We start from the raw sequence: 16972 nt of genomic DNA on the forward strand, positions 1-16972 counted from the left end.
ATGAGAATAGAAATTCCCAGGGCCTAGAGGTAAAGTTCCACATGAGGCCACTAACTAGGTCAACTCAATCAGGATACTGATGGGAGGGTAAGAAGCTATTCTGGAAACAAACGTCCATTCATAACTTTGACAATTTGAGTTGATTCTGTTCTAAAGCAGAGAGCAACAGAGAAATTACTGGATTCCTTAAAGTATTTCTTTAGGATTCTGGGCCTTGTGCAGGAAATAACTAGCACCAAAGGAAGAAGATAGTGGAAGTCGTTTTTTAAAACAACAACAGGAAAGCTGACTCCTTTTTCTTTCTTTCTTGAAAAAATAATAATAATCCAAAAGGAAGTCTGGCCTTGTGTGAAGCTCAGATAAGGGAAGTGGAGTGGCCCTTGGTCAGAAGCTCTTTCTATCATCCCCAACATCAATCAAGGCACTTCCTCTGAGATGCCCTTTCACAGAGATAAGGCACAGTGTCAAATTCAGCAGTGGGCCGCCATAAGGGAAATCAGAGAAAGAAAACAGACAGATTTGTCACGAGTACAAACAACAACAAAAAATTAACAACTGAGAGTTAGTTGTTGTCCAGAGTTAAAATCCTACACTGCATAAATACAATTGACAGTAATCCTATAAACACTAAGTCCCAGATTTACAGAAGTCGTCCCGGTTTCTGATTTGATCCCAGAATGTCCCACTTTTCCTTAGGAAGTCCCTATTTTCATTGGAGAAATGTTGGAGGGTATGGAGTTATCTGTCTGAAGGCAATTCTGTATAGGGAAGGTTTTTAAAAATGTTTTTATATATGTTGGAAGCAGCCCAGAGTGGCTGGGGCAATCCAGTCAGATGTGTGGGGGTATAAATAGTAAAATTTTCATTATGGAATGGGACGTCCCTATTTTCATCGGAGAAATGTTGGAGGGTTTGCTGTAGCCCAAGAGGACTGTGGGTAAAAGCATAAGAATTCTGCTCATTAAATGCCAACAGCATTGCTGAGGAATTCTAAGAAGCCACACACAAAAATCAGTGTAGTTTAGAAATAAATGGTTAACAATAGTACAGTTTTGAAAGGTTCGGCCTGCCATCTTGATTCAAAATGGTTCCCCATTGTATCCAAATGGACAACAATCCACTCCTTGATCTCAGGAACCACAATGCAAAATTTGGTTACGATATCATAAGGAGTATCCAAACACAAAGGGAACAAACAACAACTTTCCAAAATATTTAGTAGATTCTTATCTTTTTAAAACAATTGTTTTGTGGATTTTATACTGTCAGCCATCTTGAGCAACTTTGTACAGAAGGCTGGGATATATATATAGCTCAGCTTAAAACAAGCAAACAAATAATCCTAACAGTGCACTAAGCCATCAGTTAAAAATAATACTTCCCAAACTTAACAGAGAAGCATGTGATAGATAGATACGCATTTAGAGACTCCTATGATGCATGTTTTGCCCTTGAGAGTGAAAATATTTGGGTGTTTAGCTGCCTGTGCTGCTGGAACCAATTCCCAAGTGCTTCGCATTCACAGAGTCATAACAGAGCTGGAGGAAGTTGTGTCGACTGCCAGGAAGGGGTGGAAATGAATATTTTTATACAGCCTCTGCTCTTCCTCCAGTCTAGCACAAAGTTAGGCTTTACTTTCCCACTTCACTGCACCAAAGAGCTATTTCAGTGAATAAGGTACAGCAAAATAAAATGAAAGAAACAGAACTCAGGGCTGTGTCCATTCTAGGGATGCGCATAAATAGGAGGTGAGAGTTTGGAATTCACAAGACACTGTGGTTAGGGTGAAAGCTGAAAGAGATGAAAGAAGAGGCTCGCTAAAAAAGAGGAACAAAGAATGCATCAGCCCAACACTCACTGTGGCTTGCTTACCTAGCTAGAAACCATGATATCCTCCTCTCATGTCTGAATTAGCCAGCTGATGCAGGTAATAATGCCCAATGAAATTTAGGGAGCCAGAGATGGGTCTGAGAACACTGCCATTGCTTCTCAGAGATTTCTTATGTGGCATACAGAGAGCATTACAAGAGAGAGTACTCTCAGCTGATCTTATTGTTATAAAGGGATAAGGCAGCCTCTTTGGCGCACTGGATCCAAACTTGATACTAAAATTGATACTAAAGTAGTTGGACCCTTTTTAGAGAGTCTCCAAGCAATACCAACTTTAGGGTTTAATCAATGACAAGTTGTCTTGTACTTACTGTGGGTTGAAAGTACATTCTTCCTCCAACTGCCAGTACCACTGAATCCTGGCCACGGCTGGAACAGCGTATACCGTACATGTTATGGCTTGGGTGGAACCATACTTATATGAATCCACAGGAGCTAGAAGTGCATTCTCCCCAATTTGAGGTGGAACTGCAGGAGGAAAAGATAGGCAATTACATTTGTGGGTTCCGGAAATCACCAATGATTCGCAGCGAGCAGTTATGAAAGAAGGGAAAGGTGCACAGGACACAAAACTACCATCACTGTTTGACAATAACCCAAGGCATACTATTGTGCTTTTGAAAAAGGCTACTTTTGAGGCAGCAGGCAAAAATATTTCCCGAGCAGCCAAATGAAGGGAGAATTTGAGGAGGTGGGGCTGAATGGGGCAGTTGGGGGATGTCAGGAAGGATGGGCGAGACGCAGGAGGACAGCAGGGGAAGGACACGCGATGTACGGAAGTCAGGGAGAGCAACGAAGGCAGGAAAAGAGCAGGACACAAAGGCAACTCCTACATACACACACAGAGTGCAATAGAAAAAATAATCTTTTTGTGAAACAACTGGACAATCAAAAGTCTTCCAAATAAATAAACTGAGGTGGATGTTGGAGTCAAGCAAAATAAGCGCAATGGATGGCAGCCCACCTGGGGTTTGAGAGACCAACAGCTTTTGTTGCCTGTCTGAGGCAACAAAGAGAGAGGTGTGGTGAAAAAAAAATAGGATAACAGGGCTTACTGATTCAATTATTTGGCACCCAACACAACTGCCAATGTGCTACTGGGCACAGTTCAAGGTTCTGCTTTTAGAAACTTGGAACCCACCTTGCCCACTGTGTCTCTGGCAACAGTGCTCATCAGATGGGGCACTGCTGAGAGTACCAGGTGCCCCAGAAGTGTGCTTTAGCCTGTACTAGAAACTGGGATTTTGTGGCTTCCGGGTTCAGCGCCAGCGCCGATCGGCGGGGTTTCGTCTCGTCTCCGAGACGGCCCGTCTCTGCTAGGAGTGGGGAGGGCAGCGAGAGCGACGCTGCGCCCCTTAGAACCTCGGGAAGGGCGTCCCGGGGGCAATTTGCTCGGCACAGACCCAATCCGGACTCCCCAACTCTTCGGTTAGCTCTAATAAGAGCTCCGGAGCGAGGAGGGTAGAAGTCGCGGGGGCCATTTTGAGCGGCAACGTTATTCTAGCAGGGAGAAGCTTCAAGCCGAAGGCGGAGAGCGCTGGATTCTTCCGAAAATAAAACGATTGGAAAAGACTGTAAGTAACCTCACGATTTGGATTATAAAACAATTTGGATCTGGGAGAGAGGGGAGAAAAGAGGAAGCCACCCCCCCCCACGGCAACAAAGAGACAGTAAATAGAAACCCGAAGCCATAAACAGAAGATTTGTAATTCAAAAGGATCCCTCAAAGGCATCAAAGAGAATCTCCCCTTTGATGCAGGGTGAAAAGGGGAGAGAGACTGTGGTTTATGACTGCCCTGCAGCAAGAGGTAAAGGCTAAGAAAAACCTTTCTTTCCCTCGGGAGCCGGCAGCCCAGACAACCCAGTGAGTTGATCAGGATTTATAAGTCAATTTTTATTTCATTTTCTATTTCTGGACTTTGTGGAATTTCTTTTTTGGTTTAAGTGCTTGTGAAATGTGAGTTCGAACTTTATTGTTAACAAGACTTGAAGAATGCAGCCAGTTTGTTAAAATGGAGTCGAGAAAATAAACTGTGATCATATTCCACCCCACGTGACAAGTTTTGACCTTGGCAAGATTGAATTATGTCAACAAAAAAGTGTTCCCCTGAGTTCCAGCGGTCTGTTTTGACCTTAATGTGGGAAACAAGAATAGAGCTATGTCAAGAGGAGACACGACGGCAAGAGTTACAGCAAAAATTTCAGATGGTGATGGCGGAATATGATTTTTTAGGAGATGAAGCTTTTGACACTGAAAAAGATGAATGTGAGAATGACAATGATGATGACTGTGATTTGGAAGGAAAAGATGAAGATGAGGACTGTGATGATTCAACACAAAATGAAACACACCACGAAAAAAATGATGACTCTACTCTACAAAAAGTTGGATGGAGTGCCCTGCTTTTGAGGGGGGCACGATTGGTATTATTGGAACTCCAGAACGCCCACAGGGAAGAAGGAAAAAATATGCAGAGAAGAGAAGAAATCCAGGGGTCCTGTATGGTGGCCTGGATGGCAAAAGACTGTAAACAGGGGGTGGGGTGAAGGGAAAGTGATGTTGTGATTATAAGGATGGATTAACAGGTTTATAACTGGTCTGCTGATTTTGGAATTTGCTGGATTGGGGGGGTGGAGCCGGTAATCGGGGATGTAAGGTTAAATTGAGAATAGTTATAGTTTTAAAAGTGAATGGATTTTGGAAAATGTGAAAATATGGAGGCTTATAGAGGGAGAAAAAATTAGGCACGGGAAGAGAAAATGGGAGTTTGATTTTTCAGTGATTTGAATATTAGATGAAAATGTTAACAATTGATTTATAAGTTGTATAAGATACAAAGGTGTATTTTTATAAAGTAAGAAACTGTTGCAGATGATAAAAAAGGGATGAAAACCGGGGAAGGGGGGGGGAGGGGAAGCCCACAAAATATGGTTTTACAACTATGAATGTAAGAAAGATTTTTCTGTTTTGTATTGTTTTTTTTGTTTTTTTTGCCCTTTCTTTTTTCCCTTTTTTCCTATTTCTATTTTTCTCTTTTTTTGGTATGACAATAGATGGTTGGATGGATGTCCTCCTGCGTACTGCCCTGGTTTGCTGGAGCTCCCTGGTGGCAGGGGGGGGGCTTTGGGGTCAGGGGAGGGGGAGGAGGACAGAAATCCAAGCATAAAATGGACCATCTCTGACTGTTCACATACATGGGATACTTCTGTGGCAGGGGAGGACCCATGTGGGTGGGTAGGAAGGAGGTGGAAAAGGGGTTTAAGTATGTACCGTTTTTTTTGTTTTTTTGTATTTTGTAAAATTAATAAAAAGTATGTTCAAAAAAAAGAAAAGAAAAGAAACTGGGATTTTGTGTTGCAGCTCCAGCTCTCAGAAATCAATTACCAGCCAAAATTAGACAGGTGCCCAGCACGATGTTTAGGCACCCATTGATGACTTTTTTGTTGTTAGTTACAGGTAGGTAGCCGTGTTGGTCTAACGTAGTCAAAACAAAATAAAAAAATCTTTCCAGTAGCACCTTAGAGACCAACTAAGTTTGTCATAGGTATGAGCTTTCGTGTGCATGCACACTTCCTCAGATACACTGAAACAGAAGTCACCAGACCCTTATGTATAGTCAGGGGGTGGGGGTGGTGGGAATGGGTGATTGGTTGATAGGAGTGGTAAACCTGTTGATGACTGTTAACGACTGCAATTGGTCTTGAGGGAAAAAGCAAGGGGTGAGGTGGCTGAAGATTTTATCTGAAATGGTGTTCCTTGGATGGCTTATAAACCATCGTTGTGTGGGATGTTGGTATACATAGATTCCACATCCATAGTGGCTAAAATAGTGTTGTTAGGAAGATTATTCAAATATTGTATTTTCCTCGGAAAATCTGTGTTGTCACGTACGTAGCTTTTTTGTTGTTGTTCAAGAAAGCTTTCTCTGAGGAGCAAACCCCGTGGTTTATAAAAGATCAATTTTATATCTGACAAAATTGTTTTGTTGCTTTCAGAGTTTGTTTAACAGATTAGAGTTTAAATTTCTGTGTTTTTATTCTGTTCTCTACACCACGTACACTGCTTGGATAGTTTTAGCCTGTGAAGTGGGGCTAAATCCAGTGGGGCTGGATTGCTGTGTTTAGAACCATTCTAGAAAATGTGTTAACAGGATGTTTATTTTAATATATATGTATGTTGCTTTCCCCCCTTTCCCAGGTGGGGAAGAGGGGGGAAATTGGTTCGCTCTGCACTTTAATGCAAATCTACCTTATTCACGCTTCCCAAAACAATGTGTGAACTAAAGCACCCGCTATTCTTTGAAAGTCACACTTCTCCAAATTTTGCAAGGTAGTTCTCCACACACACCCCCAAAAAAGGTAGGAAAATCCTATTAGGATTACTAATGCACAAAAATGCATATATTTGGGGAAATAGCATACAAAAATTCTTTGCATTAGAGGAAATTGTTTAAGAAAAAAATGAACGTATTAGGCAAAATCGCATGCAAAAATTGTATATTAAGGGAAATGCATCCCAAACAGTTGATTGCAGGGTGGGGGTGGGGGTGGAGAAACAGAGATAAATCAAAATTAAGAGCTGCATCCATCTCTGCCTTAGGGTAATAATGATTGGCAGCCATAGCTCTGTATTCTGAGGGGCATCATTCTAACTTTTTGACCTATCAAGACATTCACATAAAAGCCAGTCCCCACAGCACCTGATGTAAACAGAGCATGCCCACACATTGGCAGCTTGTCATTGACTTCAGTGGATGCAGAATTTCCCTCTGAAGAAAACAAAGATTTAGGAGAGGTGAATTTACCATTCACAACCAGATGAAAGGTGTGCTTCTCTTGCTCTTTGTTAATGGGATTGGTCAGAATGATGGTATAATTCCCAGCATCTCTTTCGCTCACTTCGGTGATTGTCAAGGAGTAGCCAAGTTTAAGTGTTCGATTTGAAGCTATGGGTTTTCCATTTTTATACCTGCAAACAAAGACATAAGTGGTTGCTTGACGAGCTTTGAAAAAAGGATGTAATTGGGCAGAATGGATTTATTGAATTATTTCATCGTAAGAATACTTGCCCACCCTTCATAAGGTCCCAGGAGTTAGTTACAGCATTATTAAATAGAGTTATAAAAACGTATGAAACAATTACAGTTATAAAAACCAGTAAGCTGCATAAAACCATTATAATAAGCAAACAGAATAGAATCATCAAAAGAAGGTGGATACCAGGAAGCTAAATATCTTAACTATCAAAGGTCAGGCTAAATGCCTCTGTTGATATCCTACATTTTTTTCTGGAGATCTCAGGGATAAAGTATCAAAGAAACTCTTTATTCTTATGGATTCTCACATCCATGTGCCCTACTGTATAGAAGACAGTACTTTATTTGGAGAGCTTTGCACTTAGATGTATTTATTGCATAAAAATTTATATACTGCTTAATTGTAAAAAAAAAAACCACATTCAAAGCAGTTGTATACGTAGCATTCTGTAAAGCAGTGTCTTCTTTTGGACAGTGTATAATATATCCAGAGGCATTATACCATTTTGGCTCTCTTGTTATAGAAAAACCTGCTCCAATTCTTACCATTTTGCATCTGGAGGTGGATACCCTTTGAATATCACAGGAATCTTAGCTGGCTCATTCAGTCTTGTCTCCACCAAAGATTGCATTTTGCCCGTAACGATGAAAGGTTTTTCTGTTGGAATTTAAGAAGGCAGCAAGAGATTTTAGATAGGAGATTTCTTCTTTTCCAGAAGTAGAGGTTTTCTTATTGTACATACCATTGTTTTTAAAAAATTGAGACTAATTGCAACATCTATTGAACAAGAGGAACCTTCTCTACTCTGGCAACCAAAAACAATGTCCCTGTGTCGTCCTACAATGCCTTTCTCAGCACCTGCTCTGCATCATTGGCAGGCACGGAGGAGTGCCATGACATCACAGCATGCATTTCCTTATTACATTACACAGGGGAGAGAAGGAGGAACTAAGGAATTTGTCCAGGAGTATCTTGCAAGGTTCCATATCGTCCCACTGTGCTTTTTGGAAGATATTTAAACATTTAGAGTAGAATCTTACTCAAAGAAAGCCCACTTAAATTCAAGGGCAGAGCTAACTGAGGTCCATTAATTTTAATGGAGCTATTCTGATCTTTATTGAATACAACCCTCAGTATCGTCCATAAATGTGGGTCTGCTTCTCCTGTTCATTTCAACTATGCATGACAGAGGTGAAAACAATAGTTGGCTGAGTAAAGATGAATAAACAGGAATCGGCTTCAATTGGAAAACGACTCCCGATTGTTCCTTTGCAACTATAGCCTTGCCTGCCACACATTAGATGTACATGGCTGTGGGATGGTCTAGTGGACTAACTTGACCCAGTGGACAGGGTTTCTCCATGCTGAGCCTATAGGATTGTACTTTACATCTCCATTGTTTCCAGCTCTTTCTCCTCCAAAAACAAAGCAGCGTAATTATAAAAGATTGAGGAAATCCTTGGACTTTGTTTTAATAGCTATCTCAATCAGCATAGTGGTCCTGCTCACCTCAGGCCAGCTGTGTCACCTACTGTTTACCAAGAGGCAGAAGGGGAGGCTACCAAGTTCAGCACAGCGCAAACACACCAGCAGAGCCAATCTGGTGCTCCTGCCAATGTGTTTGCACCGCATCGACCTTGCTGTCAACTCATCCCCTCCTCTTCTACCTGCCAGCAGCGACTCAACCAGCTAGAGATCAGGCAAGTGTTGCCACTCCAACATGTCGTTTTTTTACTGGCCTTGATTTTACTAGTGGTTTATTTAAATCAGAGTCTCTTTTCCCTCAGAATCTTCTTCGCACAAGTATCAAATCCAGGGGGGTGCCTTACCGTGGACGATGACATAAATACTGTTTTCTTTAGTCATACTGCTGCTGGAGGCGGTACAGCTGTATTGACCGCCATCATTTACGGTCACGTGGTCTATGGTGAGAGTGCTCACAAACTTCTTCACTTCGTTACCAGATGAAGTCTTTGCATCCCTGATCACAACATGGCTTTTCTGTAACGGAGTTCAAAGGGATTGATTTCAACATCACCTCTTTAGCCTCCTCTCACACATGTAGCATAAAATGTAGGGAACTTTTTTCTAGGTTGAACAGATGGAGTGGACGACAGTGCTCCTGTGCCTTTATAGACAGATCTGTAAATAGCTACTCACCCGGGTGAACAAAGATTGTTCCCAGGGGAGTAGGTACGGAAGCTTTTGCAATCTGGATAAAAATGGGTTTCCTGTTGGCATGCTACTAATGATTTATATTGGAAATGCATATCCAGGTGGACTAGCAACACCAGTAACTTTTGTGAACTTTCTGCTACCACCATTTGACAACTGTGTAGGAAGATCAGATTTCTGCAGAAGGTACTATTTTTGAACATCTACGCATGTTGGGGGGGGGGGGATGGCCTCAACAGCTATTAAACAACTATGAAACATGTCCTCTTTTGCATCTGGTTGCCCTGATTCTTAGCACCATGTGCTTTTCTGAATATATCTTCTCCAGCACTATGCTAGTAGGAATTATTGGCTACCCTCAGGAAGGGAAGGAATTCCTAGCATTACTGGTGCTGCTGAGAAGGCAGCAATGGAGGAAGGACGTGAATCAGTCATTCCTGTATGAGTGTGTGGTGGCTGCCGACTGTCTAGCTGTCTCTGGCATGGGTGCAGACTGATGATGTCAACAGAGCAGCTAGCCAGTTACCAACTGCACACTTGCATGGGGTGCTCCGCAGCTTCCATTGAGGAGGGCAGTCATTCCTCCCACCACGATCCTAAGGCAATCCCTACTAGAAAATGCTTCAGTGACTGTTGCTAAGCTACACACAAATCTTCCCAAAGTTGAGAGCTCTAATCCCAAATGTATCATTGTTATCCACGCATTTCTGAGAGCTGGACAGCAACAACCGCAGAGGACTGGCAACCCTTTAGGCTTCAATCCACAAGTTTTATCTTTAAAGGGAAGCTACCTTGCCTGGTGTCGTCTTGCTTGATGGGTAGGCCCATTCAAACACAATTGCCACGTTCAGCTCGGTCCTTGCGGTACAGTTTAGCGTTAACTTTTCCCCTGCAGCCAGCTCTACCTGGTGAGGAGGGCTCATAATAAGGTCATGAATTTTATATCCTGAGTAGAAAAGGGGGAAAATGAAGGAATAACAAGTTGAACGAAAGCCACATAGTAAAATTGTCTCCATTCAGAGAGGACACACTGAAATAAATGCACTTGACTAAGTTTGTGTATTTCAATGGGTTTTCTTTGAGTATGGCTAAGTCTGATATAACCCAAGAAATCCAATGAAAATAATCGGCCATAAAATCTGTCAAGGCTCACTTCCCAAAGCTACCACTCTGCCCACCTGCCACTCACCTGATGCCTTAATTACACCATTTTTGCCTCCATGGTTTGAGACCATGTGCCCTGACAGAGCACTTGCAAAGCAGAGTGCAGCGGCCTTTGCTTTGATAATAATTTTTATTAATTTTCAATTACCATCCAATAATAGCCTCATTATAACAATACCAGATTATTATACAATTACTGTACTTATACCAATCATTCAAATAGAGAATTATATAATTTAGGTGGCCCCCCGCATGCTAGAATTGATGGTTTTTCTTTATTTCTGTTACATTCTGGTCAAAATAATAATCCCTTGTACAACAGCTACAATATTAATAACCTCTATTTGTGTTGGAACATTAAATGATTTATAGAACTACAAGTGAGGCACTCAAACAGTGCCTAGGCCAGGCATCCCTAAACTTTGGCCCTCCAGATGTTTTCCAGACCTTTGACCATTTTGGTTGTCCTCCTCTGGACACGTTCCAGCTTGTCAGTATCCTTCTTGAACTGTGGTGCCCAGAATTGGACACAGTACTAGGTGAGGTCTGACCAGAGCAGAATACAGTGGAATTGTAGGCCAAAACATCTGGAGGGCCACAGGTGGTAATTGCTTGGGAAAAAAAACAGCCTCAGCCAAATGGGAAGAGCTGGCAGACCAGAGATTCTCCTCTGTGGTTTTCAGATTAATTTTAGGAATATGGTTGGATTCAGTGACATGCAGTGAAATGTTTCACAGGGGAATAGTTAGGGCTAGAGGTGCCAGCTTGAGAGGGTGATGGGGGGCATGTTTCACATGTGAGGATTGCACCTCCCTCCCTAAGCCAGGCAGAAGCTTCCCAAGCTTTGGGAATGAGGTGCCAGAGGAACATTTAGGGGACTAACCTAGTCCACTGACTGCACACCACTGTTTGGGTTTCTTCCTCTGACTCTCACCCAGACAGTATCGAACAGCCACATTAGTTGAAATCCATACCATTTTAGTTTTAGAAAGATGGTGGTCATGTTAAGCAACACAGCTTCATGCTGTTCTGCTGAACCCCCCCCCCTTCCATTAAGCTAAACAAAATGTAAGTAACAAGTAAGATGGCCACAGAACGGCTTACCTACAACTACCACAATGTACATCACAGATTGGTAACTTTTGCCATCTATCTTCGCTTTGCAGTAGACCATGCTCACATCGTTGATCAAGCTGGTGGGAACAGTGAAGCCTTTCTGACTGTCCCATGTAATCGATTTGCCATCAGGAACAAATATTTTCTCCGGGTACTTCTGCATGGACACCAGGATATATCAATCGGTTAAACTGTCTCAGAGAACTGAAAGGATGTCCAAGTTGTCCACCACATTCTCACCCCCCCCCCCAACATAGTCTCTTGTCACCAACCCCTCCTCCAAATGTAAAGAAAGTGTGGCGGTGTCAGCAGCAATTAGTTATGGGGACAGCAGATGGTGGCAGCACTACATTTGTTGGAACAAGGATGGGACAGGTCAAGGAGGAAGGGGTTAGGTCAGGAAAGCTCTAGGGTGACAGTGCACCTGAACCTGTGGGGCTACTGCCTCCTTGCCCTACCCCATCTCCACTCCAATGAGCTCAGCATCACTGGGAGGATGGTAATGCTTCTGGTACCCTTCATGATACCATGACTGTTTGACAGTGAGAACTACTAAGACAATGGACGAAAGGCAGCAATTCCTTTGTCTTACCGCATACAGAGATACATTCAGATTTGACGTGGAGCCAAGACACGGTACCACCACAGTTTTGTTTCCAGTTAAATATACCACACCAATCTGATCACTAACGGAAGTCACAAACGGAGACCGGCAATCGGGAAGGTCTGTAACATCTGCAGGGGAGTAGGGGGTGGGGATCAAATAAATACAGTATAACCAGTTTGCAAATGCTTCTTAGTTTTAAAAGCAAAATTATATACAGTGGTACCTCTACTTACGAATTTAATGCGTTCCGAACACACATTTGTAAGCCGAATCCCATAGGAATGCATTGGGAGAAAAAATTCGTAAGTCGAAGCAACCCTATCTAAAAATTCGTAAGTAGAAAAAATCCTATCTAAACCGCATCCAAGATGGCAGACGGAGCTCCGTTCGTAAGTAGAAACATTCGTAAGTAGAGTTATTCGTAAGTAGAGGTACCACTGTACAACAGTGTAAATGAGTGATTCCGTGTTAGAGGTTGGAGTCCTAATACATTGGAACTAATGGCAGGTGGAACCCCCAACGGATCGGTATCCTGATCATAGCACGGGGGCAGATGGGCAGTGTGAGGGACAAGGGATACAGGGAAGTCCCTCCCATCTTAAGTTCCAGCCCATCCCCAAGCGCTGGAGAGAGTAAGGAGAGCTCTGCCTCCAGCGGAGAGTCAGGAAGTGGTGTCCGAGGCTCAGGCAAGGTTGTGGAGCCCATGCCTCAGGTGGGACAGGAAGTTGGACGCACGGGGGGAGGCCAATCCCCCCAACCCCCGAATTGCGACGCAAACGTAGGGGGAAGAGGTTGGGTCTGCCAAAGCTTTGGTGCTGGAAGAAAACGCGCCAATCGCCATTCGGAGGTTCTGACACCTCACCTTAAGGATGCATTTTTACCGCTCTGAACACTGTAAATAATCAGCACTTAATAAAAGCCTTAAAAGACCATGCTGGAGTCGTTACTCTAGAGTAGCCATATCAGGCCCTCTGACAGCAACCTCCGAATCTTTTTTTGGCTACTTTGGAGTGCAGCGATGAGCGCTCAAGAGGCTGAGCATTGGAGGCTGGAGGCCGAAGCAGCGAAGCAGGAGCTACGGAACCTCACAGCGCAGGCACAGCAGCAATTGCATGCCGCTCAGGAGGAAGCGCGAGGGGCGCAGGAGGAGCTGAACAAGCTGGTGGACCAGGTGAGGACAAAAGAGGAGACTGAGAAACAGCTAAGGGTGATGGTATTGGACCTGCAGAAAAAGTTGGAAGAGGAGAAAGCCGTTAGAGGTGGGGGAGCGCCCCAGCCGCAGCTAGTCCAAGTGAGAAGGGGACAGAGCCTAGTCACCAAGTTTAGCGGCGACCCTAGGGAGTACCTAGGATTCGAGACAGAAATAAATTATGCGCTGGAATTGCATGCAGCAGAATTCCCAGATGACGCGCACAGAGTCTCCTTTATCATAGAGCATTTGACGGGGGCCGCCCGAGAATGGGTAAGACCGCTCATCGCGCAAAAAAATCCTTGCATGAAGAACGCAAAATTATTTCTAGAAGCTTTAAAAATAATGTACGCTAGTGACAGTGAAATGGAGGCCACTAAAGAGGAGCTTCATAACTTAACACAAGGAAAATCGACAGTTAGGGACTACTGGGCGAGATTCACCATGCTGGTGCACAAACTGGGGTGGGATCTGCAAAGTGAGCCAGTGAAATCAGCCTTCTACCTGGGTTTGCACGCAGACGTTAAGGATGAGCTGGCAAGAGGTCCTAAACCGCGAACTATGGATGAGTTAAGCAAAGCGGCGCTAGCGGTGGGGGTGAGACAGGAATCCAGATGGAATGACAAACAAGCGACGCGCGCAGCAAAACCTTGGTTCCCACGCTCCCAGGACAGACCACATCACCAAACCCCACCCCAGGGCCCGCCCCCAGACCCGCCCAGACCAAGCCCAGAGCCGGAACCGATGGAGATCGGTGGAGCGCGCGCGCGGGCTTTTCAAACCCCGGCGGCGCCAAGACGCAAGGAGGGAAGAGGCGGGAATTGCTTCCTCTGCAACTCCCCCCGGCATCGCGTCAGAGACTGCCCTCATCGCAGAGAGTGGCAAGGAAAGGCGGGAACGGTTGTACCTTCCCCCGCTGAAGCAGCACCACAGCAGGGAAACGAGACAGCCTGGCTGCAGGAGACAAGGGGCAGCAGCCAGGCACAGTCAGCACACAACGGCCCCAGCCTGCCCACCCGCACAGAGAGGAGCAGAGCCAGCCCACCCCTCCCAGAGCAGGAGTGGTTCTAGAAGTCACACTAACGCTCCCAAATGGCTATCCCCTGACGGTCCTCGCCTTAATTGACAGTGGTGCCTCAGCCAACTTCTTCTCGAGGAACTTTGCAGAAGAGCACCAGATCCAGCTTCTGCAGCTGGATTTTCCCCTGCACGTAGCCACCATTGACGGCAGAGAGTTGCTGGGAGGGGCCATCACTCATCAAACCCCCCCCCATGAGAATGATGGTGGGAAGGCACTCAGAGACACTGGCTTTCAACGTCACAACCATCTCAGACCCCCCCATCGTTTTGGGAATGAGCTGGCTGGCGCGCCACGACCCCTCCATAAGTTGGCACCAGAGATGCATCACGTTTGGGTCGGACTTTTGTCTGGAACATTGCATGCAGCACCAACCAGGGGAGGGGCCTCCAATAGCCACGGTGGCCACCATGCATGTCAAAGGGGGTGAGGCCATACCCAAGCCGTACTGGGACCTGCAGGAGGTCTTCAGCGAAGCGGAGTCCGACCACCTACCCCCACACAGGTCTTTCGACTGCCAGATCAACCTGGTGCCAGGGGCTACGATACCCCCAGCCAAGCTGTACGCCATGTCAGATCAGGAACTGGAGGATCTGCGTGCGTTTATAGACAAGAACCTCAAGAGGGGGTTCATCAGAGAAAGCAAGGCAGCAGGGGGCAGCCCGGTCTTCTGGGTGGACAAGAAAGACACGCAACAGCGCCGTCTTGTGGTGGATTTCAGACGGCTCAATTCAGTGACAGAGCCAGTGGCTTTCCCCATGCCCAGAGTGGACGATCTCCTGACAGCGGCACGCAGGGGCAAGATTTTCACCAAGCTAGACCTGAGGGGGGCGTACAACTTGATCAGGATCCGGGAAGGCGATGAGTGGAAAACCACGATGTTCACGCCTCTGGGCTCTTTTGAATATCTGGTGATGCCCTTCGGGTTGCAAGGGGGCTCAGCATGCTTCCAGGCCTTCATGCACCACATCCTGGGGTCCCTTCTCTTCAAGAACTGCTTGGTCTTCCTGGATGACATCCTTATCTATTCCGCTGACCCAGTGCAACATGTGAAGGATGTCAGGGAGGTGTTGCAACGCCTGAAGGAGAACCACCTGTATGTGAAGCTGGAGAAGTGCAAGTTTCACACCAGGGAAGTGGACTTCCTGGGCTACAAACTGTCAGACAAGGGACTGGCGATGGACAAGGACAAGGTGCAGGCCATCCTGGACTGGCACAGCCCCAGGACGCGCAAAGATGCCCAACGCCTCCTAGGATTCGCCAACTTCTACAGGAAATTCATCAAGAACTTCTCGCGGGTTACGGCTCCCATCACAGACTGCCTGAGAGGCAAGCAGAAGTTCAGGTGGACGCCAGAGGCGCAAGCAGCGTTCGAAAGCCTCAAGAGGGTGTTCGCGTCCGACCAGAACCTGTTCCACGTGGTGCAGGATGCGCCCCTACGCGTGGAGACAGACGCTTCAGACCGGGCGTTGGGAGCGATCCTGTTGCAACTGGACGCCAACAGAGAGTGGAGACCTTGTGCCTTCTTCTCCAGGAAGCTGACACAGCCTGAACGCAACTACACGGTGTTTGATAGGGAACTTCTTGCGATCCACGCTGCTTTCCAGCACTGGCGACACTTCCTGGTGGGCGCCAAGCACCCCATCCAGGTGTGCACAGACCACAAGAACCTGGAGTTCTGGAGAACGGCCAGGGTGCTCAACCAGCGACAGATACGGTGGGCAGAGTTCTTCTCGAACTTCAACTTCTCCATCCACTACATCCCGGGGGAGCAGAACGTCAGGGCGGATGCCCTCTCCCGCAAACCAGAGTACATGGAGCAGGAGTTGCCACCAGCGCCCAGGCACATTTTCCCCCCATCAGCATGGTCCTGCGGAGCAGCAGTGGTGAGCGAGGCAGAACTCACAGCACTGACGGCAGCAGATGAGTTTGCCTCCCGCATCTTCAGAGAGCTGCGAGGGGGGAGGGAGCAGGCTAAAGACTTTGAGGAAAGGAGGGGTTTGCTTTTTTACAGGGGAGCCCTGTACCTGCCCACCAAACAGCTGAGAGGTAAGGTCCTCAAGCAGATGCATGACAACCCAACGGCGGGTCATTTCGGAAGGGACAAAACCACTCACCTAGTCATGAGACACTTCTGGTGGCCAGGGGTGCGGGAGGATGTTCGGGATTATGTAAGGGGATGTTACACCTGCCAGCGAGCAAAGGTGGTCAGAGCGCCACCAGCAGGTTTGCTGGAGCCATTAGCCACACCGCACAGGCCGTGGGAAGTAGTGTCCATGGACTTCATCACAGACCTGCCGTCGTCCAGGGGCAAGACCGCAGTGTTGGTGGTGGTGGACCTCATGTCCAAAATGTGCCACTTTATACCGTGTGCCAGGGCGGTCTCGGCAGAAGAGACGGCCAAACTGTTTGTTGACCACGTATTCAGACTGCATGGATTGCCTTTAAGAGTTATTTCGGATCGTGGCCGCCAATTTGTTTCCAGGTTCTGGCGGCGGCTAATGAACCTCCTGCAGGTGGAGGTCAGTTTGTCTACGGCTCGGCACCCGCAGACCAATGGACAGGCGGAGCGGGTCAACGCCATTCTGCAGCAGTACCTGAGATGTTACGTCAGCCAGAGGCAAACGGACTGGGTGGATCGCCTGCCACTGGCAGAATTTGCCGACAACAATGCGGTGCACGTCTCCACAGGGGTGTCGCCCTTTAAGGCCAACTA

General features: G+C 46.1%; 1 protein-coding gene across 1 annotated transcript in view; it reads right to left on the reverse strand.

The window, feature by feature from the left end:
- Window positions 1-16972, reverse strand: part of KDR (kinase insert domain receptor) — a 59310-nt gene that overhangs the window by 32963 nt on the left and 9375 nt on the right. Inside the window, exons 4-10 of the mRNA XM_035112537.2 lie at window positions 11975-12117; window positions 11371-11539; window positions 9894-10048; window positions 8757-8928; window positions 7473-7584; window positions 6696-6859; window positions 2202-2358 (exon numbers count right to left, since the gene is read on the reverse strand). Coding sequence (XP_034968428.2) covers window positions 2202-2358; window positions 6696-6859; window positions 7473-7584; window positions 8757-8928; window positions 9894-10048; window positions 11371-11539; window positions 11975-12117 — 1072 coding nt within the window. The remainder of the gene's footprint in view (window positions 1-2201; window positions 2359-6695; window positions 6860-7472; window positions 7585-8756; window positions 8929-9893; window positions 10049-11370; window positions 11540-11974; window positions 12118-16972) is intronic.

Source organism: Zootoca vivipara, chromosome 9, assembly GCF_963506605.1.
Source record: "Zootoca vivipara chromosome 9, rZooViv1.1, whole genome shotgun sequence".
Lineage (NCBI taxonomy): Eukaryota > Metazoa > Chordata > Lepidosauria > Squamata > Lacertidae > Zootoca > Zootoca vivipara.